Here is a 25,459-nt window from a genome sequence, read left to right as displayed (position 1 = left end):
ATCGGACGTTGTACACGTGTGTGTATGTGTGTGTGTGCGTGTGCGTGCACGAGTATCTGTGCTTCGGAGCAAACCGCTTTATACCTGTGGCAGAGAAGCCATGTTTCACCGAGGGTATCTCCTTTCCGTTAAGACGAGAGGCACCCGCGCGAGAAAATGCGATGAAAACGCGATGGAGAACCGAATGTAAAAAGCTCGAAGCTAATTGCAAGTGTCAAAAGGCATCTCCTAGGACGGCGTACCAACGGCCAGAAAGCAAGGAGGGATACTTACCGATAGGAATGTTAGGTTGGCTCTTTTTAACGCCTCCCCCGAAACAGACCCGAAGCCCACAAACGGAACGCTCTTTCGCATCACTCGATCCAATTGCTAGCTACACGTTACTCTACTCTCACTCTCATTTCTTTTAATACTTTCTCTCTCTCTCTCTCTCTCTCTCTGTTTTGTTTTTACCCACCCTACCTTTTGTTTCTGTCCTCTTTACGCATATTTTATTGCCTCACTGTATACATCCATCTTGTGTAAAAAGAACGACGTAGTCCCGCCTGTACATCGCCAGGTTCGGCACGAGCTCTGTGGCTGCCAAACACACTAAAAGCCTAGCCAGTAGTCTTTATGCGGCCAGGTGTCAACTGTGGATACACGTTATCGGGATTCTCTCTCTTGGCCTTTGCCGTGTATATATTAATTTTAATTAACGCGCATCGCGAGAATTAAATTCACGGCGGAGAAACGGCCATAGATGTGTTCCTTCTCAAGAATTATTTATTTTACATGTAACGTAAATTGATTTTTATGATTTAATCTAAGCAATATGTGTAAAGTACACTTTATCCATCTTAGCAACATTTCCGGAATTTTATTTGAATTGCTTTTAAAGTAAACTGTCGAGCTAATTTATGTACAAGCTTATGCGATGAATAAGAATGCGCGGCGACGTGAAGGATCTTGTTTGTTTAGCGAATTAACGCTGCGCGCTAGTAAAGTTAATCCGCGACAAGAGGATTTTTTTTTCACAGAGAGACCGCGGCTTTTAAGAGCGCCGTAAAATTACGATGCAGAGGCGCTTTGAAGTTGTTTACTTTACCAGGCAGTCATTAATTGACTTTTTGCGTGTTCGCATGTTCCACAACGTGTATCCACGGCCAAATGCTCGTCCTCGCCAAAGTAGAAAAATCCCGCTCCGTAACGCGCCCCTGCTCCTCAGTGTACCTGCCGTTCACAAAAATCTCTACTTCCCGTTCAATATCGGCTACTGTCCTATTCGAATTAGTCCGGAATTCCTTTCATACGACTCTTCGCGAAGTTCTACTCCGTCAAGTGCATCGTACGCCGTATCGATGGAAATTCACGTTCGGTCGCAATACTGGCGGCAGCTCTACAATGTATATTTTTTTGTTGCTTCCGAATTATTATAATTTAATGCACCTATATTTCTGAACATGACTTTACAAATTATTAAATACATACTACGGGCATCTGTCTTTTGGGTACATCCGTTTACATTTCGAGATGCGTCTAAATAAAAACTTGTTTTCTCATCAATGTAAATAATATGTAAAAAGAGCCTAGTGTAACAAGTTTTATTATTAATATAGGAGTTGCGAGCGTATTACAAGCACATGAGGTTTGTTTCAAAGATTGCTCGAAGAAGTTTAGCTAATGTAATTCGACGCCGCAAATCAATGAGACATTCGCATTTGTGGTATCACGACGTCACGATATCATGATGTCATCGTTCTTCCATCACTAAGAAACAACCAAGAGATTATCAGTTTCACTTTCTCTTCTCCCTCTGTACATGTCCATCTGTCTTATCCAACTCCAAGTAACCCCGTCGAACAGTACCTATGACATACGATCGTAATCGGAGGAGAACCAGCGACCGTTTGAACAATCGCCTCACCCATTATCCTGAGCTGCCCCCTCAACAACCGTATGACCTCCTCTCTCTCTTTGTCTCTCTCTGTGTCTCTCTCTGTCTCTCTCTCTCTGTCTGACTTTTGTGCCCCCGACCCTGCCAAGCCAGCCAGCCCCCAGCCTATAGCCCCCAAACCCCCTTTGCCCACATAGATAGAGTGCCATGCCATGCGTGTTCGCTCTTGCTGTAGGTATGTCGCGAGTTTCAACGTGGGGCGTGCAAACGCGGCGAGACGGAGTGCCGGTTTGCGCACCCCCTCGAGACGGTGCAGGCGAACGAGGACGGCTCTGTGACGGTCTGCATGGACGCTGTCAAGGGCCGATGCAATCGGGACCCCTGCCGCTATTTCCACCCCCCTCTGCACCTTCAAGCCCACATTAAGGCCGCACAATCTCGGGCTAGCATTGCGGTAATGCATTCTCTCTCTCTCTCTCTCTCTCTCTCTGCCCTTTTCTTTTCGTCTTTTCTTTACTACTTTCATTTCTCACTTTTTCTTGATACATTAACTCACGACTATTTCATTTTCGTTATTCCTAAATTCTTGTTTATTTCCCCCACTTTTTGATTGCGCTTTTGTTCTGTCCTTTCCAAATATTTCTCCTAATCTAATGAGACTAATTTGAGTACACCTCGTCCTGGCATTTACCCTTTTACGTGGTAAACGAAGCTCACACTATCTTGCTTTTCAGATCCTCCCTGAGTCTTTAGACGATACAGAGGACTTCCCTCTTGTTTTTCTTCATCACATATCCAAACTGTCCGTTCCGTTTTTATTTCTCCATCTTAATCGTCGGTGTGTTGCGACAGAACTTAATTTTATTGTACAGATAGAATACAGCGTACCAAATAAGAGCGAGATATCAATTTGACATAATCCAGGAAAATACTTCGTGATGTCGCACGGTTTCTGGCGTCAAAACACCGACGCTGTGTCAGCGATTGTCCCATTAAACAAAATATCAGTATGAATATAAATGGTTTTATAAAACCAGCTAATTTTTGTGACAGAATTTATTTTACAGAAATGTTGACAGCGAAATGTTATTTAGATTTACGCATTATGTTGACGTAGAAAAAATGAAAATGTAGTACGTATGAAAAGCCGTTTTTATATTATACATTTATTTTTACTACAGTACAGCTCTGTTACGACATTATAAAAATTCTTCATGTTAATGGGTCAACCGAGGACACTAATAATCTTTTTTCCCTTTCTACTTTCTTCTTTTTCTGCCTTTCTGCCTCTTTCCAGCCTCGACCTCGCAGATCGTTCCATGTGGCGTGTGCTTCATGCAAGTGTGTCGTCTCTTTTTTCATTTTTTTTTAATTATCTCTCCGCTGAAAATTGGTCGATGTCAAAAAAGGGTAAAGTAGCGCCCGATGCTCTATCCTTTTCACTGTTGGGCTGCGATAATAAAGTACAGTGGCGTGGATGTCGCTTGTCGTGAAGAGAAAATGACGGAGACGTGTATCGCGGTTTCACCGTGTCGTTGCAATGCATCTCTATCGTAAAGTTATTTGTCAAATCTCTGCCGTAAAGTGTGGATACTTTGTGACTCGGAGTGAAGTAATTAATTATATCACGTTATCTTATTTGAAAGAATGTACATTAATTAAATATTATCCCGAGCGGGGCGTGATATAAATAGCGTTTCACATTGATTCGGTACATCGTACTTAAAGAACCATTATTATTATAGTTATCGAAATGGGATAAATTAACTTAAGTAAACTATTAAATATGTTTCATACCAATTCTTATTATTTCATTATTTGCCGTTGGTTATAAATTTTACGGGATATTACATTACGTTAAATTTATATTTAGTATGTTAAACGAGAACGTCGTTGAAGAATATTGCAGTCACAAGCATTCCACACTTTAACAAATAATCGGAAACTATAAGTGCCAAAAAAAAGAGGAGAATACATTGCGCTTCCGCCTAACAAGCTTGGGAAGAGAAATTGCTCCATTTTTTCTTTTTCTTTTTCACTCGTAATTTCTTGATCGCTTTGGCTCCAATTGTACTCTCACATCGTTGATCTTCACTTTCTTTCTACCTCCCGTATATCGCTTGGGTATCATTATGATTATATCACGGTCCCACTGTACTTTTTTCTCTCAAGAAAAACGCCTGAACGAACGAAAATTCGAAAGTTTTGAGAAATCGGACGGGTAAAGTAGAATATCGATACGCTTCTCGCGATACTCTCGGAAAGTCTTTTGTGCAGGCCGAGGATGTCGCCCGCGGAGAACAAAAGACTCGAAGTGCACGCATGTTCCCCTCGATCGCACATTGTTCCCTCTCCCTCCTACACTTCAACCCCTGTTTTCTTCCCATCTCGTTTCTCCTCTATCCCTGAAACTGTAGTTCCCTTTCTCTTACTCTTTGTCTCACAATCGCTCTCTCTCTCTCTCTCTTTCTTTCTCTCTTCTTTCTTTCATGTTTATCATCACCCTCCCTTTCAGTTTCCTAGTTTTGCGTCAAAAGAAGCTTTTCGTTGCTGCGCTGCTTTTCGCCAATCTACATCGAGTATGTACGCTGTCGGTCTTCTCCCTTGATAGCAATAGTCCCTTTACGTGCTTCACACGCCATTGAACACGTATCGAGTTCTATGTAATGCCGATCTATATCACGGATATTTATACACACGATATCATCGCGCGCGAGGGTAGATTAAGATGGAGCAATAATATTGGCCAATTGTTGCGCAGTGCTAGAATTATATGATAGTTGTGTTAGGAGTACGATGAACCTTTACCGTTTAATATTTAATAACATCCGTTCATTTAATATTCCCTATCGTTCAATATTTAACACATCTGTCATGCAAATTACATTGTGGATTATTAATTAAATTTAATTAAAAGTCATCACGGTGAACACTAAAATGACCGTACATATGACATCATGTGAAACAATGTTTTCACTTATATCTAATTATTTTCTTTTGCATTTGTCCATTTAATTTACATTTCACTTTTCTGAAAATGTAAAAAAGAAAAACTAGTTGGAGCGTGACATCGTCTCCTATACAACTACCATAGAGATATTTATTTCGACATCTTTCCCCTTACCTTAGAATTGTCCCATTTCTTTCCCGATCTTCCTACAGTTACTTTTTCTTTATCATTTGATTTCTTTCCAACGATCGTATAAGTCTCGTCCCATGTTTGTCGCTTTTGTGTTCGTCCATATTTTACATCTCCTGTATGATGTTCAGCCGTTTCTGTAGTGTGTAGTGAGTAGTACACGAGGCAAAATTCTTGTTAACATCACCAAAACACCACTGTTCTATTTCTCTCTTTCTAGCAGCCTATCGCAGCTATCCAGGTGCAAAGAACTAGTTGCAATACACCAATCACCTGTTCGGTACTTAGGTCATAATAATTACAGATACTTTTGCAGCTATGTGCACGCTCCATTTCCTTTCGATATAAAAAAAGATACGGTTGAAGATTTATTTTTTGTACTATTGCTAAATTAATATATCGCTTTACATGTCCAAGTTAATATACACCATTAGTACGTTATAGTATTTTTAAGTAGTAATTTTACTAGTTAATTATGCACAAGAAGATCATTCGAAATTATGCAATTTATGAGGAGTCTTATTGTGCAATGTTCAATATAGTTAAACATTATTCGTATACGAACCATGTAGAATTTACACGTGCTTCGAAACATTTCCCGATCCAATGGGATTGAAATGAAGGAGAAATAGAAGTGGAAATGGAACGTGGTCACGTTTTTGTAAATAAGAGTAGTTGAGAAAAGATATCTCTTACGAATGACACGTACACCACCCTGCTGACAAGCTGTGCTGCACGAAACCCGGCTATCAACCCCGCTGCTGTTTTTGCTGCCCCACACAAAAACGCTACACTAAGAGTCCCCGAAAGATACGTCTATACATAGAAGACAGTGAAAAAAAAAACCCAGTAGAAGGAACGAATAGATACGACGGGTTTGTTGGGAGGTGTGTGGGCCAGGCGATAAAATGTCTTTGTCCACTTCCGTTGTCAAATCTGTCTCTTAATTCTCGCAGTCGCGTGCGATCGCGGTAACGTTAGCGTCAAGCGCACGAGAGGATCATGCAACAATCGCAGCCACGAAATTACGCGAGGAATTGTCAGCGGCGTGCTCGCTCTCTCGCGATCAAACAGGATCTAAAAGGAGATCGTTCCTCCGTCGTTGTCCTTCGACCGCTCTGGAAGAGTCACGCGTAGGGTCGATCGAACGTCCCTCTCCGCTGTCGTCTAATTATCCTTATTATTGTCTCGAGTAAAGGACGATTAATCGCAGTCCTGAAAATTCGGTCGGAGGTTAACGATTTGATTAACGTAGTTCGCTCCGGTTGACGAACGGCTGATCGGATCAGGGTCACTTTTGCGAAAACGTGCTTGGTGCAAAGTGCGACTGTGTGGACGGCGGCCGTCCCGAAGTCATTACGTATTTGCAAACAGCGCGGGGGGGTGGACGTACCCCGTTTCCTGCAGACTCAATCATCGTGTTTTCGAACCGCGAACTTGTCTTCGGGACACGATCGTGTTCATTATCCGGGGGATAAAAAAAAGCAAGTCGGTAGAGTAACGGCTAGAGAAAAATGAAAGCACGAGTAAAAGAGAGAGAAAGAGCGAGAAAGACTTTCAGCGACGTCGCGCGGAAGACCTGCAGCCACACCCGGACACAACGGAGGAAAAGTCTCACATGGATGATTGCGGCAGACCAGCTTGTTGGCAGGGAAGTCTCATTCTCTAAAAGTGGTTTTCAATTTCCCAAGGGTGCATACCGCGTACCGACGGAATCACCTCCGTCCGAATTTGCCTCGGGGGTTACGGACCGACGTGGATCTCTTAGAGAACGAAACCCGACCGCGGTACGAGGGGGGGAAATGTTTGTTTTACCAGTTCTTTCCGCTTTATTCCCTTTCTCAGATGGCCCGTCGATGGCTCGACGTCTCGCGAGAAAATTCGGAACGGGCAGCTTTGCTTTTTAATCTTCAAATTCGATACAGTTTTCCACACACACAGACTCTTAAAGATCTATGAAATTAATAATCCCGCGATTAAAAGAGTAGCATTATACATCGTAAAAATATAATAACAATCGTTATTCGGTAATGCGTTGCATTTTGCTAAAGAATGAACTCATACGACAGAGGATCGTCCGTCATTTCAATTGGTACAAATATCGGGTTTGGAAATTCTTTCGATTTGAAATATGTTAACTATGCCTTACGATGCCACAATGAATTCTGTAATTAACCTCGACTGTCCGATGCCAACGAGGGCCACGCTGAATCGCATCGTCGCGACGTGATGCACTCTTCGGAATTGGTATGCCATACCTGAATGTTTGTCAAGTGTACGACATGAAGTTCCCGAGCACGTAAGAGTTGCGTATCTACCACCGAGACCGCACACGTGCGCGGGCTGCGCAGGCTCGCGCATTCTCGATCTGTACAGAACAAAATCATTGTCGCACATGTAAATATACACGCGCATGTACATACCGTCACTCACACGTACACGCACACACACACACACACATACACACATGCAGACACACACTATACAAACATGTACCAGAAATGTGATATCACGACACACCGTTATCCTGTTCCTTAAAGAAGATGCCGACGACAACAGCGAGTTCTCGAACACAAGAAGATTCGAACAAGAGAACACCGTTCGCTTGGACGCTCGCGAGAGATGGTGTAAATTTATTGACCAACTAAATCAATGTCTCTTTCGTAAATTTTTCAGGTATTGTAAAGATAGAAAGACGAGAACCTAGGAGGGTCCTAAGAGACGACCCTCCTCTTTTGCTTCACTCATAGTCTCTTGCACGCATTTCTCTGTATCTTTTCCAACTTTTATGTGTATATATACATACATATGTGTGTGTATGTATATATATATATTTATAATTTTATCTCTCTCTTTCTCTCTCTCTCTCTCTCTCTCTCTCTCTCTCTCTCTCTTTCTCTCTCGATCGCCCTATGTCCCGCAAGGGAGGCGTCGAAAGGGAAGAGCGAATGGTGACCGGAAAAAAAAACGAGAGAGAAAAGTGGAGCGAGAAGCCAAAGAGTCACATCACATACGTGCGCGCTCGCGCGCGCGCACGTGTGTGTGTGTGTGTATATGTATGTATGTATATCTTGTACATGAATTTCCACGCGCAAATTTAGATTATAAGAGGCAGAGACGCAAAACTAATCAACTTGGAGAGAGTGCCTCGATTATTGCAGGTGTTGCAGCAGTCAGAAACGCCAGCCGAAAGCCCGATGGACGATGAAGTGGGACCGGTTCTCTTTCGTACCACGCGTCCCTCTATCTACGTGCCCTTTCCTACGCTCTATTATTCGATTCTGATTTTCCAATATTTATTAAAATTTGCGCTTTTCTTTTAGTCACCATAGAATCGTGCTCCGCCACATAGATGTGTCACTTCTCTGTCTGCCTCTCTCTCTCTCCTTAATATCGATCAAATAACGAATTAGTGCCAATTAGCCCGCAGATTGACGCTGACGCCAGCTACGTCCGTTGGTCCTATCTAACGTGCTATTATTATTGATTATCATTATTAGTATTATTATCATCATCGGCATTATTATATTATTATTGCCATTACTCTATTAATCGGTGATGTTTATACTCGTGTTTGTCTCGTAGGAATTTGCGTTCCGTGAAATCGTCGCGTTGCTACATGCATTTCAAATGAGCGACGCGATAGAAGGCCGATAAACGCGGTACCGGAAACGGGGAAGAACGCGTTATTTGCCTCAGACTACGCGTGTGCCAGGAGAGCTCTCTCGACTTGCCGATAATTCAAAGTTCATCGTGCTTTGATACAAAATGCGTATCTCTCTAAATTTTTCCAAATAATGTAACGGCTAACCAGGCTCACGGTCGTTGTCACACGCCCCGCGTTTATCGGACACGGAAGTCTGCGATCGCGCGTCGGATTCCATGTTATTCGAGACGCGTAAAGTTCGCACGTGAAGATCTGCATCCGATTAATTTTTGCACTTTTATTTCTCCAAATTTCTTCGAACTCTTCTGCACCGAGTCCCCGAAAGCCGAGCAGAGAATTTAAATTGTGGAAAAAGGGGGGGGGAGGGGAAGACTATACAATTAGATGATAGGCGATCGAGTGGCGCGATAGACGGGGGCATTTACGTAACTCGGGATGCACGTGCGAGTAACTCGAGCGGTGTATTTATACCCGGCGGGTATTACGCACCGGGGGGACGTATCGTCTTACGCGCGATCGCACGAGCTCACGCAAAAATTATTGTAAATCCCGTGCGTGTATGCGTGTGGCGCGTGTGGCGCGTGTGCGTGTGCACGCGCGTCGGCTCGACGAAGAACGGCGCGATAAGCGCGATAACGTGTACCTCGCGAATTTGCAACCGCGGGACAACGGATCTGCACGCACTCGCGCGCGCGCGCGCGCGCACTTACACGCGTGCACACATACACACACGCGCAAGAGAGAGTACATGTTCTTTCTTTTTTTTCTCTTACATAAGTCAAAAAGAATATATCGCGACTGTCGTTTCTTGCTCAAGCCTCAACTGGTCTGTTTTTCTTTTTTTGATTTTTATCTTGCCCTCTTCCGCCTGACGATGCTTCTACATGCTTGCTGACAATACCTTCGTGCGCTTCGCTACCTGCCAATTAACGCCTGCGAAATATTGTCGACCGAAATTCGGGGGAAAAAAACACACTGTACCAACGCAAATAATAAAAACCAACGTAAATAATATGCACGATCGACCGACGCCCACCGCAACGCATGTGCCCGGAAACACGGAAAAAAATCGTATATGCCACCATCGCTACGACCGCCGCAACGATACAACAAAATATGTATAAATATGCTAACACACGAAAAATGTCTCGATTGGGAAATGTCTCGGGAATGCCGAAACGGAAACGGATGTGGTCGACGCATGGCGACGCACGGCGAAACTGCGTATGCGACTGTAAAAACCTGAAATCTGTGTACACGCATAAAACACTCATAAAAAAAAAACGAACGTGGAATCGGAAAAATCGAACGAACGTGTGAAAATGAAAATGAAAAAAAAAAACACCAAAAATATAAATGCGGAACGAAACGATACGAAAAAAAAAAACGCAGACGATGCCGACGAACGTGACGGGAATGGGTACGTTGGCTGGCGGAGTATCAGGAGTGCCGGCAACTGCGATGCCCGGAGGACTTCAGAGCGCCGGTATGGCGAGCATCGAGCTCGGCAAGAAGCGGATGCGCGACTCCAATGATGATCTGCTAATGGTACCACGGCTTATGCATGGAGTACACTTTCCTTTTTTTTTCCCCCGTAGCTGGACCTCGGTAAAAATGGCCTGGACGTGATTCTCGCGTATATCTTTCAAAATTTTCTGAAAAAAGAAAGGAGCTATCGTTACGCCAGCAAGAAATCAACCGATAGATTTGCCATACAAGTCACATTAACGTTATTTTGAATACATACTGCGCGTTAGGAACATTGGCTGCATTAGTTAGCTTTGTCGAGTCGCGGTATCGGCAGATTTTTATTTCAACATCGGTGACCTAAGGACGCGAGAAATTAATCGCTGGCAGTCATATAATCTCAATCTCGTAGCGTTTCGAATTGCTGTTTGCTCGCGCTCAATCGGAGAAACTTCGCAAACGAGCAGGTTTAAGCGCGCGTTCTCGGTCGTAAATGTAATCGACCTCGCTTCTATGAGCGACGTCGCGGAGTTTGCGGTGAAGTTCGGGCGACCGCGACGAGACGGTTCCAGGCCATTTTCCGGAGATCCCACGTAGTCGTATCTTTAAGTTATGAGTACAGTTATTGCGATTGTGAATACACTGCCGAGCGCGCTTAGAGCTCTAGCTCCTGTCTTCCATTTTTATTTCTAACAAGAGTCCCGCTATTTCTCTATCAGCCAGAAGGAGACGTGGAACGTCTTCCACGGTGAGACCTCGCAGCCGACGCGTGTAAATCTAACGATACGAGAACGTCGCGTTTGTACCGGCGACGGTGCCGCGATTGAAGCGTATATACCGGAATACCAATAACGTCACACACGGTGCCATAACTGAAACCTCTATGAGCCTAGAGACGCCACGTATGGCGTCATTATTGAAACCCCTCTGACGCCGGGCACCGTCATGTAGAATATTACCATAGAAACCTTCGCGATACCGATGGCGTCACGTACGGGCGTCATGATTGAAGCCCTCGCGACGCGACGCGATAAACAATCGCGGTGATAAAGGGAAGAACTCGCTTGAAAATTCGGCGATATTAACAAAACGTCACGTACGGTTTCGCGCAGTGGGGTCGTTCCTAGTTGACCTTTAGAGGGCCGGACTGGCCACTGTGGTGGCCGGGAGCAAACTTGAAAACTTTGCGGCACATGTAGATTACATATATGTATGAATTTTCTGTTTACAAAATTACAAATTTTAATGGAAAAATGCCGGCCCTCTACAGGTTAAAGCGGTTCTCCAAAACCCGCGTGACTCTTTACAGCATCCGAGTCGTCTACCGCTCGTATCACGAACTCGTGTTCCACTCTCGTATCGTTCTCATTGTACACGCTGTCGCGTCTATCCGGCTTCTATCCGGAGAGAATCGCGTAAGAAATTCTAGAGACTCTATCCTTTTTTTTTCTCTTGGTTTCGCTTTCCACTGTCGTTCGTTGCAATGTTGTTCGTACCAGAGCTTACGCCTCGTAATGTATTTATAGATCGCTTACAACTTTTTTTTCTCGATCGTTAGCCACGCGTTTGAATCGTCATATGCCGAACACGGGAGAGATTTACGTCTCTGCGAGGGGACGTGCATATTCCGTCACAAGTCGTGTTCATGCCGAGGCACATTGAGCGTGGCTAGCGACTACCGTATATGATTTAACATACATTTACCCCTTGGCGATTCCCCGACCGACGATAGCGGATTCGCGATTGCGCTCTTCGTCGCGGTCGCCGTCCGCTCTCGTTAGTCGCGCTTACATTTCGAGACACGCACGCACTATTGAGACACTCGAGTCAAGATTCGAATTGGTTGCAGATGATATACACTTTTTAATCCTTTAACAAAATTTGGCAAAATTTATGTGCCCGCGGAACATGATATCTCGATATTCGTTTTCATTTGAGCGTATGAAAAGTGTTTTGTACAGTATGTTTATTCGTACTATGGATAATTGGTTACTTGTTTTAATCAAAATTTCACCCGGCGCTCTTAAACCGCCGGAGTTACGTTGGCGACTGAAGAGAATGAAAGCGCGACAATGTGATTTCTCGTTAAATTTTCGTTATGGAAGGATTCATCGAACCATAGCCATACTGGAATGAGCACTGCCTTTGCCAAGCGGTCAGAGAGAGAGAGAGAGAGACACTTAAGCTGGGACCATGTTGTCCTTTTTTAACTTCTGCGGCTAAAGTGACGTCACGTGAATCGCTGTAGTTAGTCAAGGATATCACGGTCCCGGCTCAACTATCCCTCTCACCCAGCTCCGACCGCACGAAAACAAAGGAGTGCTCCTCCCAGTATGTTCATGGTCCAATGGGAAAAATTGACCGATCGAAAAGTCTCGATGGGATTAGAGAACCCAAGACCCTCGGTCGACGTTAAAGGATTAACGAAACGGAGTAAATGAATCGCGAAGGACGCGAATGCATTGATACGGAAGTGCGCGCGTGCTTCGATGCGAGCTCGGTAAGGCTGGTTCTACATTGGTCGTGTCGTAGTGTCGCAAGTGTCGTAGACTGGTTCTAATTCAACGCTGATAGGTCGAATTTATAATTTGCGACGCTTGCGATGACACGATACGACCAATGTAGAACCGACCTGAGGAAACCGTCGACTCTAATCTCCGTACGTCAAGATTCCCCCCCGCTCGCGAAATGAACGACGGCGAATGAAAGAGAGTAAAGAGGACGAGTCGTGAGGCCCTCGAGGGAGGCTTCGCGGTATGCCGCGAGTCCCGCATACCGCGGTGCTGCCTACGTCTACGGAGCGTTAGATCTGTGTAAATTCTGAGCTTGCGCCGATGATGCATGTTGTGCTTAAGCGACTACCGAGGTGATGGTGGACATAACGTCATCCCCTCGACGCTCTGGACGATGACCAAGATTTCTCGGCAGTTGTTGTCGCGGAGGATCGTCGAGCCCACATCGCCGCGACGCGTTTCGGGACATCGAGACACGCCGTCCGCGCGACGGCCTCCCTTATCCTCGTTAGAGTCACGTGTCGAGTCTGCTAAAGAGCACTGTAGATCGCTTACATACACTCGCTACTTTTTTAAATACTATCTTCTTTCTTTTTTTACTTCTGTATTTATATATATATATCACATATATATCTCGCTCTTTCTCTCTATCTCTCCGTCGCTAATGCTGTCAGTCAGCGATCTGAAGCGCGATCGACAGATTCGTTCGGGTCTGAGACGTAATTTTATCCATGTGCAACTTTCTTACCTCGAAGAGCGCCAGGACGAAAATGGATTTTCGCTGTACAAATAGAGGCTTCCTCCGGAAAGCCGCGCATAACTTCTCGGTATTTTCGGTACGTGAGTTTTCAATACGCGAAGAGAAAGAAGAAGTGCCCGCATAGAATCCATATAAATTCATAAGAATGCAAACTCTTGTTGCGGAAACGTATCAATATTCCGGAACAAAAATTTTCAAACGTGATAATATCGAGGCGGCCGAATGTGGATGGATTTTCACTGTACGCATACGAGATGTATCGTAAGATATGAGAATTACGGGTTTTCCTTGGTTTGAATTCCAGTTTTCTGACTGTAGTGCACAAGGGCGAGGAAGAAAAAATTTTGTTTAACAAACTTTACGTGAATTTTACTAAGGCCCGATTTACACGCGCGTTATTCAATTAGATGGACACTTATGTTGAATTGTGAAAAGTTATAAGACGTCAAATTGATTAGCGCCATTTCTAAATTGATTTAAAAAGCGCCTTTGTTTTCCTCTTCTTCCCCTCTACTCTTAATATTCTCAGCAAGGGGGTAACCACTTCATGTAATCGTGGGACAGTGTCTCCAAACTTACAAATATAAAATTACTTTTTGTTAAGACCACGGTTAGACTAGTGGGAAAAGTGGGAAGCAAGGAAACACGTAACCGAATACTGGAATCTTAACTGAAATTACCTCTACAAGTAAATAGTTCTTAGTAAAATAAGAAAAATATATTTTGAGGAAATCTAACGGCTCTTTGAGGTTTAACAACGTTATATATTTTTAAACGTGCGTATAAGAAAATTATTTGCAATTGGATGAGATTATTTGTAATCGGATGAAATCAAATGAAATTGTGTAATCGGTGGGACAACATTTGAGCTAGTGGTTACCCCCTTGATCCTCAGTCAATGTGTGATCGGAGAGGCAAAAAATTGGGTGTAAAGTTGTGCTACAGCGATACATCGATACATCTTCGGGAGTCTTAGTGGACAGCAGCGCTCAATACGAATGATAAAGAGCTGAAAGCCACGTTACCTCGTCAAATAGCGCCGGTTGCACATTCTCGAGCAGACAAAACGCAGTGTGACGCTGATTCGCTTTCGCGCACACGCTTACTGGCGGCCGTTGGTTTGCAATTACGTTTATCCTCTGCGTTTAGTCGCGAAGCGCATACGGCGAGTTCGGAGTCGTTCGCGGCGCAATCGGGTGGTAAAGTCGGTTATTGAAAATCGTATCCGTGCGTCGTTACGCGACTCCGAGTCCTTCGTTGGTGAGCAAACCGCGGGAACCCACGTGTTAACACGCATATACATATATGTATGTATCTGTGCCGCTGCGACAATACGCGCGTTTCACCCCGGCCACTTTTTTATTATAAGTCAGCTTCTGAGCTTTTGCATCTCGTCTACCGCAGCTTCTAACTCGAACGTGTTTTACACCTCGATAGAGATTGATTTGATTTGGCTTGCCCTCCCCCCTCTTTGTTGCGCACGCGTCTGTCTGTCACTCGCAGACGACTTACCAAAGTGTCCGCTCACCAAAGTATCACCGCAAGCCTTACCAGCTTTCCGTGAATCCGTGTTGTGCAACTTTCGCATCACGTCGGTATCGCGAAGCCTTTTTGTTCTCCGAGCCAAAGCCCAATTGCGCCTATTTTTTTTTTTTTTATTAATATCTCTTGTCGATCTCTTGCTCTTTCTTTATCCTCTCTCTCTTTCTCTATCTCTCTTTCTCTTTACGTCTTTCTCTTCATTCTCTCCGTTTTGCTCGCAAAGGGAGGAAAGATTCATTTGTCTTCGCATTTATCTCGCGGAAATGGACGAAACGCTTTCAGATTCTCGGGCATTAGCATCGACACTCTGTTACAGCGCGATTCCTGCTTCTTCGCTCTCGCAATAGTCTTAATAGGAAGGCGACAGTGCAGTTTTTTTCCGATCGGTACTTTGATCGTTCATTAATGTAAGGCGACGGTCTCTTTTTAATCGAGCCGCGCACGGTTCTTGATATATATATATATATAACAATGGCTGGTCTTTCTGACACGCTCCCAGTAGTAGAAAACAGAGGAAAAGTGCAAAAGAAAGAAAGAAAGAAAGAAAGAACGAACGAAACATTTTGCAGTTATCCAACAACGAAACGTCGTCGTTTGGGAACGTCGCCGCAAGCTGCGTCATCGGCACAACTTTTACACACTACCACAGTCCAACTACCCTTCTCCACCGCGTCGCCGTCTACCCCTTCCCCTCCTCGTTTCTTTGAGACACGACCCTCTCTCGTTTCCCGTCTCGAAAATCCAATTATACAGACGCAACGCGCCTCGTCCTCGAAATTAGTTGAAACCGATCCTGTCTTTGTTGCAGATGGACATGAAGTCTGTCGGGTCGTTCTACTACGAGAACTTTGTAAGTGCAGAACCTAAACATTGAATCATAATTCTCATACAGCTGTGATCCATTTTTTTCGCGCTCGTCTCACTCCGTTCGTACTCGCGGTTAACATACGATCTCCTCCCCCGCCCCATTCAGGGGAGGTTACTCTTTTGTCTAGGAAATTTTTTATCTTTTCCAGCGAGATGTAAAATAATTCCACTGACAAAATTCCTTTTGAATTATCGTTAAATTCGCAAGCGTTTGAAAGTGGAGCATTGTCGATCTAGCGGGATGGCAGCGAGTGTTTCTTTGTAAATCAGTGATAATATCGCCGAGATGCAGATGCGCGGATTCCTCCCGGCTGCGACGTAATCGCTGTTTTGCAAAGAAGACGAAAGAATCGCTGTAACAGTATCGCATCGATATCGACTCATGTTAAAATACTAATCTGTCACGAATTACGATTGTGTTGGGCGAAAGAGGTCGGCCTCTCGACCTCGTCGTGGAAAACGTCAAACCCGACGTCCCCTGCACGGCTGGATCAAGAAAACTCATGAGCACGCAAAAGAGAACAATATATCATATCCCCGAAAGGCCGAAACGGAGTCGAGGCTTTCATGGGGGAAGCTTCCGCTCGAGTGGCCACGCCGCTCGCGTCACGAGCCCGTTCTAATCGCGTATCTCTTTGCAATTCTTTTTGCAGGGCTTCCCAGGAATGGTTCCGTATAAACGACCGGCGGCCGACAAGTCCGGCGTGCCGGTCTATCAGCCTACCGGGACGACCTATCAGCAGTTAATGCAGCTGCAGCAGCCCTTCGTGCCTGTGTCATGTGAGTACACTGGAACACCACCCCTACCCACCCAAACCTCTAACCAATCGGTCGTGCAACCCCCGAACGTGCAAAGCAACCATCACGCGATGGTGGTGCAATCCTCCTCCTCCCAGGGAGCCGCTGGCGCCACAGTCAATAACTGCGCCGACGCCAACAATGGCGTGCTGATGGATCCCTGCAACAATCCGCCACCGCCACCTCCGACCGCTGACAATAACAGTAACAATAGTAACGGCAGTAACAAGCAGCCGGTCACCACGCAGAATCACGATGTCGAAAATGCGCGTAACTCCCCCGAATTGAATCACTCGAGTCCCACGTCGCTGCAGCAGCAGCAACAGCAGCAGCAACAGCAGCAGCAGCAGCAGCAGGTGCAGGTTCAGCAACACCACCACCAGCAGCAGCAGCTTAATCAGCTGGCGTTGCCACCTGCGATGAGTCCGTTAACCTCGATGGCCGGGCTGACCTCGATGCCCGGCGTGGTGAACATGGCCTCGATGGCCTCCATGGTCTCCATGGCGAATATGTCGCCGATAACGAATATGACCTCCATGAGCAATTATAACTCCAACATGGCGAATCTGAACATGCTCAACAGTCTCGGCATGGCCTCCGGGTTATCAGGCCATCTCGATCCGGCGGCTCTCGCCAAAGAGGTCGCCCAGAAAAACTACGCTAAAGCCATCAAGCTCTCGCAAGCCTCCCAGTCTTACGGCATCGGCCAGCTCGCCGCGCTTAATTACACCGGCGTCGCTCTGAACAAGCAGAACCTCATGAATCCCGCGGCCGCCGGGAATCCCGCGGTGGCGACAGCCGGTCTGCAAGCCACCGCGACTTCCAGACCGATGATCCCGAGCCTGGCCGGTATCCCGGGCGCCCTGACCTCACCGCTGTCCGCGGGTATCTTGGCGTACTCCAGACCGCCGCCCACAGCTACCTCCATAAATCCATATTCCCTGATCAGGCAGCAGATCTTGCCGAACCCATATGTCCAGTCCCATATACCGGGCGCCGCAGCCGTACAGACCTCACCTTACGTCCAGAATCCGTATGCCGTTCTACCTGGAGTAGCCAGCGTACCCGGGGTAGCGGCCGCCGCTGCGGCTGCGGGTGTACCGCAGATGCCGCAGATGGGCAATCCGGCGACGATAGCGGCGCAGCCGCAGGTAGGGATCCCCGTGAGCTCCGCGGTGATTATGCAACCGTACAAGAAGATGAAGACGTCGTAAGGACGCCCTTGCCTGCCGGCTCGGGAGGACTCGTCTCCTCTCACGGTGCCGCTCCTTCCTCCTCGGGCACCTTCCATTCTCTCCCTCGCGGGAACGAGCGAACGATTCCGCGATAGTCGCTACGGATGATGATCGCCGCTACCGATCCGCGGTAGCCGGCATATTTTAGATAATTCTAGAGTATCTCTTTACGATTAGCGTTCAATTGCGGAGACGAATGACGGACCGTAACAATTATTACGCTCCGGATAGACTTTTGCGCAATTGTATTTTCGTAGTTTCGTAGTTTCAGTCTCAGTAAGATTGATACAAACGGTTAATCGCGTTTAGATATAATAGCGTTCGTCGAAAATACAAAGATTAATAAAGTACATCAAATCTATATAAAATTGAGCTAAATGAATATTTGATATGTTAGTTTACAATAACTCTGTGGAAATTAGTACTAGGATGTTATACTTTTCGGCATAAATTACATAGTGGAGATTAAGTGGAGATGGTGAACTTCTTGTCATTCGTTGTTGTTTAATTCTTCTATATTTTGCTGATAAAAATGTTTTAAAAAGAGAGAGGGGGGAGAAAGAGAGTATATAATATATACGTTCTTTACGCCATGTACAAAATATCGAATTGCAATTTCTTAGCTTTAATTTTGTTCGATATTATGAAAAAAGAAATCACGTATTTAAATGTTCGACTACATCGACTACATCGATGGAACGAAAAATGTAGAAAGACAAAAGTGCAGTCCTAAGATATTAATCTCCATCGCCGGTGCTCAAGAAGCGAGAAATCGGTCTTCGTTCGCGGGAGGGACAGAATATCCAATTGCGAGACGAGAGATGCTGATAAAAAAACAAGTTCCGAAAATAGATTCATTTTCTAGTCAGACATTGTCGGTGAACAGTGCCTTATTGACCCAATTCCATTTGAAGCGTTATAAGCGTACAACTGCAGAAGAGAATGATAAACGACGCGAGCAAGTAGACGGGATTTTTTCCCCGTCGCATTGCCCGCTCACTTAAATGACTGAGGGAGACGTGACTACCGTTCTGATCTTATTTCTGTCGAAATAAACCTGAATTTCATTTCGACCGGAAATTCCGACTTGCCGGTGAAGACTGCGTTCGAGAGAAGGCGAGAGAGCTTGCGAAAACATTGAGCGTGGCCCAAGTCACGGATTACATTAATCACCTATTTTACTATTTGACTTTTTTTTTCCTAGAATAAATAGTGATTTGCGATATACTTGGTAGAGATAGTTTTCAACTTTGCCGATAATTAGCGTTGTTTTACCGTAGAGAACTGTTGAAAATGTTACGTGTCGTTACGTGGCTCCGTTTTGTTCTTTTAATAAGCTAAATTGTAAATAAGTCAATTTGCGCTGTGAGTACGGCGTTGCAATATTTTTATTTCGGAATTACACAAATTTTTGTTATAGCCATTCGTCCAAATTTTAACGTATAACGTCCGAAACAAGGAAGATGAAAACGACGCTCGGCCTATGTCACGTTATGTGCGATACTTGCCTTTAAGTCCATAGCGTTAATTAGCGTTCGCGGTTCGAGTTCTCGAGATAATTATTATCCAACGTTAGATTATTTTATTAGAGCACGGTTTGCTTGTTTACATATTGTAGTAATATGTTAAAAATTTTATTTTATTTGTTCATCTCGGAAGGAAGTTAAATAGTGTTAAATAAAAATAAGTCGCGCAAAGCACATCGGTTTTAACATTTTAGCGTTGCGTAGTGCATTCAGAGAACTGTTTTCTTCGTTATCACATGATAGATTTTGGATTATATACGAGGCTCATGCGTGATATTTGTTAATATTTAAAGAAAATTGTTTAAAAATCTTTTTATCGACCTGATCTTTTCTTTTGAGTTAGCTGTAAGATTATACATTGTATCTACATATGGCGACATATATTTCCTAAAAACACCTTGCACATCGACGAGTATCTATAAATTCGACTGGAAGATGCTACGCTTCCGGTAGGCCCTTACAATTAGTTGTCATGTAACATGCGTAGAATTTAGAATAGTTATTTGTTTTATACTTAGCGTATCTATATCTTTAGCGTAAGCGTGCTCGAACACAACGTACTCTTCTGTCCTTACGGATTCAATTCGGGGGAGTCTGTTGCACACAGTGAACTTGGTCAATTGCGACCTACGAGCTTATGCATTTAGCCGAATGAGACAAGTACGGAAAACTATTGGAGAACAAGAAGGAGGAACAGAGTGAGATAGAGAGAGAGAAAGGATCCGCGGGATACGCGGATGTCTTTATTGGAGGAAGAGAGAGGAGGGAGAGTAAAAAAAAGGTCGGTCCAACCTTGAAGGCGGTGAGACGGCAAGAGAGAACGTCTCGTCGATTGCCCCTCGAGGGTGGAAAGAAAACGAGTTCACATGCGCATCGTGGTACACGACCGCACAAACATTACACTTAAGACACTCACACGACTTACATAATAGACACACTACGTATATTTTTATTAATTCGCGCGTATAATGGTAAGAGAGAAAAGCGGTCGCGCGGTGTCGGCTGCGAGAGCGCAGCTCATAAATGCGAGGAAATTCGAGGGAAACGTATACGCACTGGCGTCCACTTTCCTCTCTTCCGCATGTCCGCGTTCACGTGTCTGCCAGTGATTTGAAAGTTTGTTTAAGTCCAGATGTATAGTTATAAACATATATGCATACATGCACAAGCATATGTATATATGCGTTTGTAAATAATTTCTTTTTATATACAGGACGAAATGACAAGATATTTGTCGTATGTGTTAAAGTTATATGTGCATATATATAATTAATAATGTTTGTGTACATATATAATTTATTTTAATATATGTCTAATACACATATATGAATATATAATATATGAATATATGATATATCTCTTACGCGATATCATACATATTAAATGTAATTATATATATACACATACATAAGAGCACACTCGCTGGCACGTATGGTGGAGAAGAAACGAAACGGCCGGTCGTATCATAATTTTCACGCGAAAGAAAAGAACAACCGAGCGAAAGAATTGTACGACGGTAGGAATTTGTGTACACGAAAACGCGGAAGAACAGAGCGAGGCGAGGTATTTCCGTGAATCCCGGCACGTATGCAAGTGAAATGTACTTTTATCGTCCCGTGTGTTGCGAAAAGTTCGCGATATACTTATCTTAAATTTCTTTCCCGTAAAAGTTTAGTTTTAATCCTGGCCCTGGTCGTGACGTGGCAAATTGCAATTGCTAAGAAATTTATTCGGATCACAACACCGTATCTCTCTGCTCTTGGCCCAAGAGCTCGAGATGTGGAAATGATTGGAGATTGAGAGCGCATTTTCCTCACAATTCCTTCGGTTCTTCCGCGGTATTAGAAACAACTTCTTCCAAAGGGTCATAAAATGTCACCTATGCCGAAAACGCACAAGATTGTAGAACGAGATTGTCTTACGATTCTAGACTAGCGATCTTTTAACAATAACGAATCGCAGACCAATTTATGGATAATTAAAACCATAAATTGACATAGACGGCACGTAATTTGTGAAAAGCAACACACATACATCATTCTTATAGATTTCGGAGAAAGTCTCTCGTTTGCCTACATATTTAACAAGTCGTTGCTTATCTTGAAATTTTTTTGACTTTACACATAATTGTATAAATGATGGACATGTAATTTGAAGATATTCGAATATCTTATTTCTATATGAATCACTTCGTAATAGATATCTTCCATGGTTTGATATTTTTTAAACGCTCGTAACTTGTACATTTCTAATCGACGAATTATTCTATAATTAACGTTTGCAACGTCGAATTTTATTCGCTCCGAGAAATGAATTTTTCTCGCAAGTCAGGGGCGTGGTCGGTAACATCGGAGTCAGAATCGAGAATTGTCAAGGGTTATCATGGGGTCTTCCATAACAAAACGCCACGCGAGGAAGCTCTGCGAGGCCAACGCCGTTTTGTACTCGTGACCAAGGGGATTTATCGAGACGCCTGTCCCAGAGGGAAGAAATTGTTTCTATCCTTACGATAAACGCGCGTGCGGCGGTCCTATGTGATAAATAAATTATGTATTACACTCATACGTACACACGTACACGCACACACTGTTCTCGCATGCGCGTGGCACTGGAGTTACGTAGTAAGATTTAGCCCTTTCGGTGCCTTGTATGGCGTCAACTTGGGACTCACGATCAGTACTTATGATGCCGCCGCGTCACGGTATCATGACGTGACGTCATCGGCGCTGAAGGGCCTCGAGAAGATGACGATATAACACGTTAATCCATAAGCAAAGTCCTAACGGCCTTGGACGAGCCGAGGATTCGGCGGTGACGCGCGATGAAGTTCCGTATTCGACTTAACGACAACTCTATAAGGTACAAGGATAGTGAGAGTCGATAGGATCGAGCCTCAGTAATACCGACTACGGAGACCGACACTTTTAGGGTTCCTGAAAACTTGAATGTCTACAAATTATATACGTACATTATTCGAGAGGGTGGCTGGTTTTTTTCACGTTCACACCGAAAACGCGGAATCGCGCTGCGGTCGGCCGGTCGCCGCATCGCCGTTGTTGCATCACATGTAGCAAAGCGTTTCCTTCGAACTGTGATTGTTTTATCACAGCGCTACCTACGTACTTCCACGAGAGGAATGTTCATTATATTTTACTAGACGCGAGAGTGTATTCTTTTAAAGGACTAAGTGTATTAGTGATAGGGTGTCTTGTGCGCGCGACGACACGCTGGAGGAGCGAGAGGCGCGATCCCGTGTTCTCGGTGTGACATCGGCAAAACAGCGGAAGTGCCTTCCCCTTGCACTCAATACACCATTGCACACAGAGAACACGTATACAACAAATGCCTACATTATTTAGACACGCGACGCAGAAGCGAAGCGCTACGATAAAGACGAAGAGGAAGAAAAAAAAGAAACTTACACGATATATAATTATATTTATATACCCTTATTAAGATAAATCACATACACACACAGAGACACGTACATATTGTCGTTGTTGCATATAAATTAACGCGATGCAACGAAAGGAGGGAAGGAGGGACACTTTCCACAAGGTAACTAATTACACTTACAGCAAATTATTTTGTGGACTATGTATCTGTATATATACATGACCACACATACACACACTCAGACAAAACACACACAGACATGTTCGAATACACTATTATGATGAGAAAGAGAGAAACGTTTTACGACTATAACTATACACGCATCAAATAGTATTTATTATTGTGTACTGTACTGTCTCTTATAATTCTTCTCATTGTACATTATTATACATATACGTATGTAAACATATATACACACACACACATACGCAAGAGCTCACACGTATGTAATATCGATATTGTCGAGAGTACATTACGCACGATCTCGGGAATGTAGATTGCAAAGGTCCGCGCGCAGCATCTTCGACAATTGTAACAATTGCGCGAGCGCGCAGGCACCACCTTGAGTCTCTGTCCGAATTTCTTTACGTTCGTAACTTCACCATCGTATTGTGTGTGTACTCGCGCGTTTATGTGTGTGCGCGCCGATGCGATTTCGGGATTAATTCTTTAAAAAAGAAAACCCATCGTCCTCGCGCGAGGCACGGCGAAAAGTGATGAGACGCGACAGCTTGCGCCGACTCGAGATAGAGAGATGTAGCCGATCTCGTCGGTCTCGAATTGCGTTTTTTTGCGCGTGCACGCTCACGGGGTTTGTCAAGGAGTCAGCCAGTATTTGTAATAATAATGCTTGAGAAATGCATGAATATTTGTTTTATTAATGCTTCTTCTTATTTCATCTCTTTCTATGATAAAAAAAGAAAAGAAAAGTGAAACAGAACTCTTCCCGAGACTCGCTAATCCCTTGTAATATTTATATTTATACATACATATATATATATTATATATATATACTTGTGTATTATTCGATATTGCGCCCATTATTGCTCACAGTCTTAGCCTCGCTTCCTGCTTCCCTTGTTTTTAATCTCCTCTCACTCGGAATCTATTCGACTCGGTGCTTGTATCGTAACCACACTTTCCCTTCGATGTTTTGTTTTTTTTTTTAAACTTTTATCATTACTTTTTCTCTCGGTGTCACGCTGTTTTTTCCGTACCCGGTGTTTGCGATCGGGTACAGCGACGTCACACCGACCGCAATTATCCCGTGGATCAGTTACACCTGTACTAATTTCGACGTTTCTCCCTTAGCAGACGCCCTTGAGAACAGGGCGTCTCCTCGCGTGCCCTTGGCGAAATTCCTGCCGTCGTTGCGTCGTCGCGGAATCGTCGTGGAATTATTGAATTTTTCCCACGATTTCCGCGACGACTTCTCACTCGCCGAGAGCACGCGAGTTACGCCAAGCACGCGAGTCCTCCCAAGACCACGTAGATGTTAGCCGCTTTTACCATGGCGAACACCGTAAAAAAGAGTGCCGTACGACTCACGACTCGCTGTCCTCTTCTTCTCGTCTTTCCTCCCGTAATCTTCGCCACCCACACCACCCGTTTCTGACTCCCTCACCGGCTTTTCCCGCGCTTTAGTTGCGACATTCTTGAGGCACGGAGGAGATGTATGATATCTATACCCACCCGATCCGACACGTCTCGATCCCTGGCCTCTCGATATCCTGTTTATTCTATACAATCGCCACATCAAGCCCCGTCTTCCCTGGCAAAGATGGTTGATCGTCATCGAGAAGAAGGTCGGCGCTCTTATCGCGTTTTATCGTGCTCTCGCAAGTCGTATATTTCGAACGTGGGGTAAATTTTTGGGACGCGACACGAGTTTCCATTTACGTCGAGTTCGATCCGTTAATCGTATGCCACGAGCGAGACAGTTGTTGAGGCACGGGCTGCCGATTTGGATTTTTCGCGTGAACCGTTGCCCCGATCAGGTCCGACATTATTTACGCTACGTTCGTAGTACACGGCTTCTGTATTTCCGGGAGACGATTTGGAATTTTGGAATCGAGAAACTAGAATGCGAGAATTGTTCAAAATAAAAGCTATTATTCCGATATTGGTAATTAAAAAGCATGTGATATAACGGACTCGTTTCACTTATTACGACCTTTTTCAAATATTCTGAAAATGTTCCCCGCCCCGTCGTCCTGCGCTCCTCTCGCCTCCCCTCCAGCTTTCTTTGTTACTCATCGCTAAGCCTGCGTAAGATGTGCGTGTGTGCCTAACGAGCTCTTCCATAATGCTTGGCACAATGAGCCTCCTGTAAATATGAAATCTCCAACGAAAAAGCCGAAGATCATAGCTCCAAAACGTAATCGCTTGCTCACTGTTAAGTTTCATTTCAGAGGCAGCTTGTCGGCGCGATGTTGGAGTCATTGATCTTCGCAGAATCGTAACGACGCTACGCAACTGCGTGATAAGTTAGGAGGCAGTAATAAATCCTGAACGTATTTGAGAAAGAATTTCAAAATGTCCATCCTGCCAGTTACAGCCTCGTACTTTATCGCGGCAAAATGATTTTGCTAGCTGCTTCTAGTCGCGCTTCGTTTGCCGCTTCCGCCAAGCTGTTCGGCGGGCAGAGCCATTTCGCAGCGAATCGCCATCGGC

At 44.5% G+C, this 25,459-nt stretch overlaps 1 protein-coding gene across 10 annotated transcripts in view; it reads left to right on the top strand.

Annotated features, from left to right (window-relative positions):
• The window catches only part of LOC105567276 (homeotic protein female sterile), a 394,357-nt gene extending 370,690 nt beyond the window's left edge, over positions 1 to 23,667 (top strand). For 4 of the 10 annotated variants that reach the window (XM_012022014.1, XM_012022009.1, XM_012022011.1 and 1 more), the window contains 4 exons: positions 2,112 to 2,330; positions 10,075 to 10,251; positions 15,773 to 15,814; positions 16,485 to 23,667. In XM_012022014.1, coding sequence (XP_011877404.1) covers positions 2,112 to 2,330; positions 10,075 to 10,251; positions 15,773 to 15,814; positions 16,485 to 17,843 — 1,797 coding nt within the window. In that variant the 3' untranslated portion in view covers positions 17,844 to 23,667. The remainder of the gene's footprint in view (positions 1 to 2,111; positions 2,331 to 10,074; positions 10,252 to 15,772; positions 15,815 to 16,484) is intronic. The other 6 variants (XM_012022017.1, XM_012022015.1, XM_012022010.1 and 3 more) reach the window with 5 other exon arrangements.
• The last annotated feature ends 1,792 nt before the right edge of the window (positions 23,668 to 25,459 follow it).

Source organism: Vollenhovia emeryi, unplaced genomic scaffold (genome assembly GCF_000949405.1).
Source record: "Vollenhovia emeryi isolate VEMERY1.0 unplaced genomic scaffold, V.emery_V1.0 DF939139.1, whole genome shotgun sequence".
NCBI classification, from domain to species: Eukaryota; Metazoa; Arthropoda; class Insecta; order Hymenoptera; family Formicidae; genus Vollenhovia; species Vollenhovia emeryi.
This window is presented reverse-complemented; position numbering and strand designations above follow the sequence as displayed.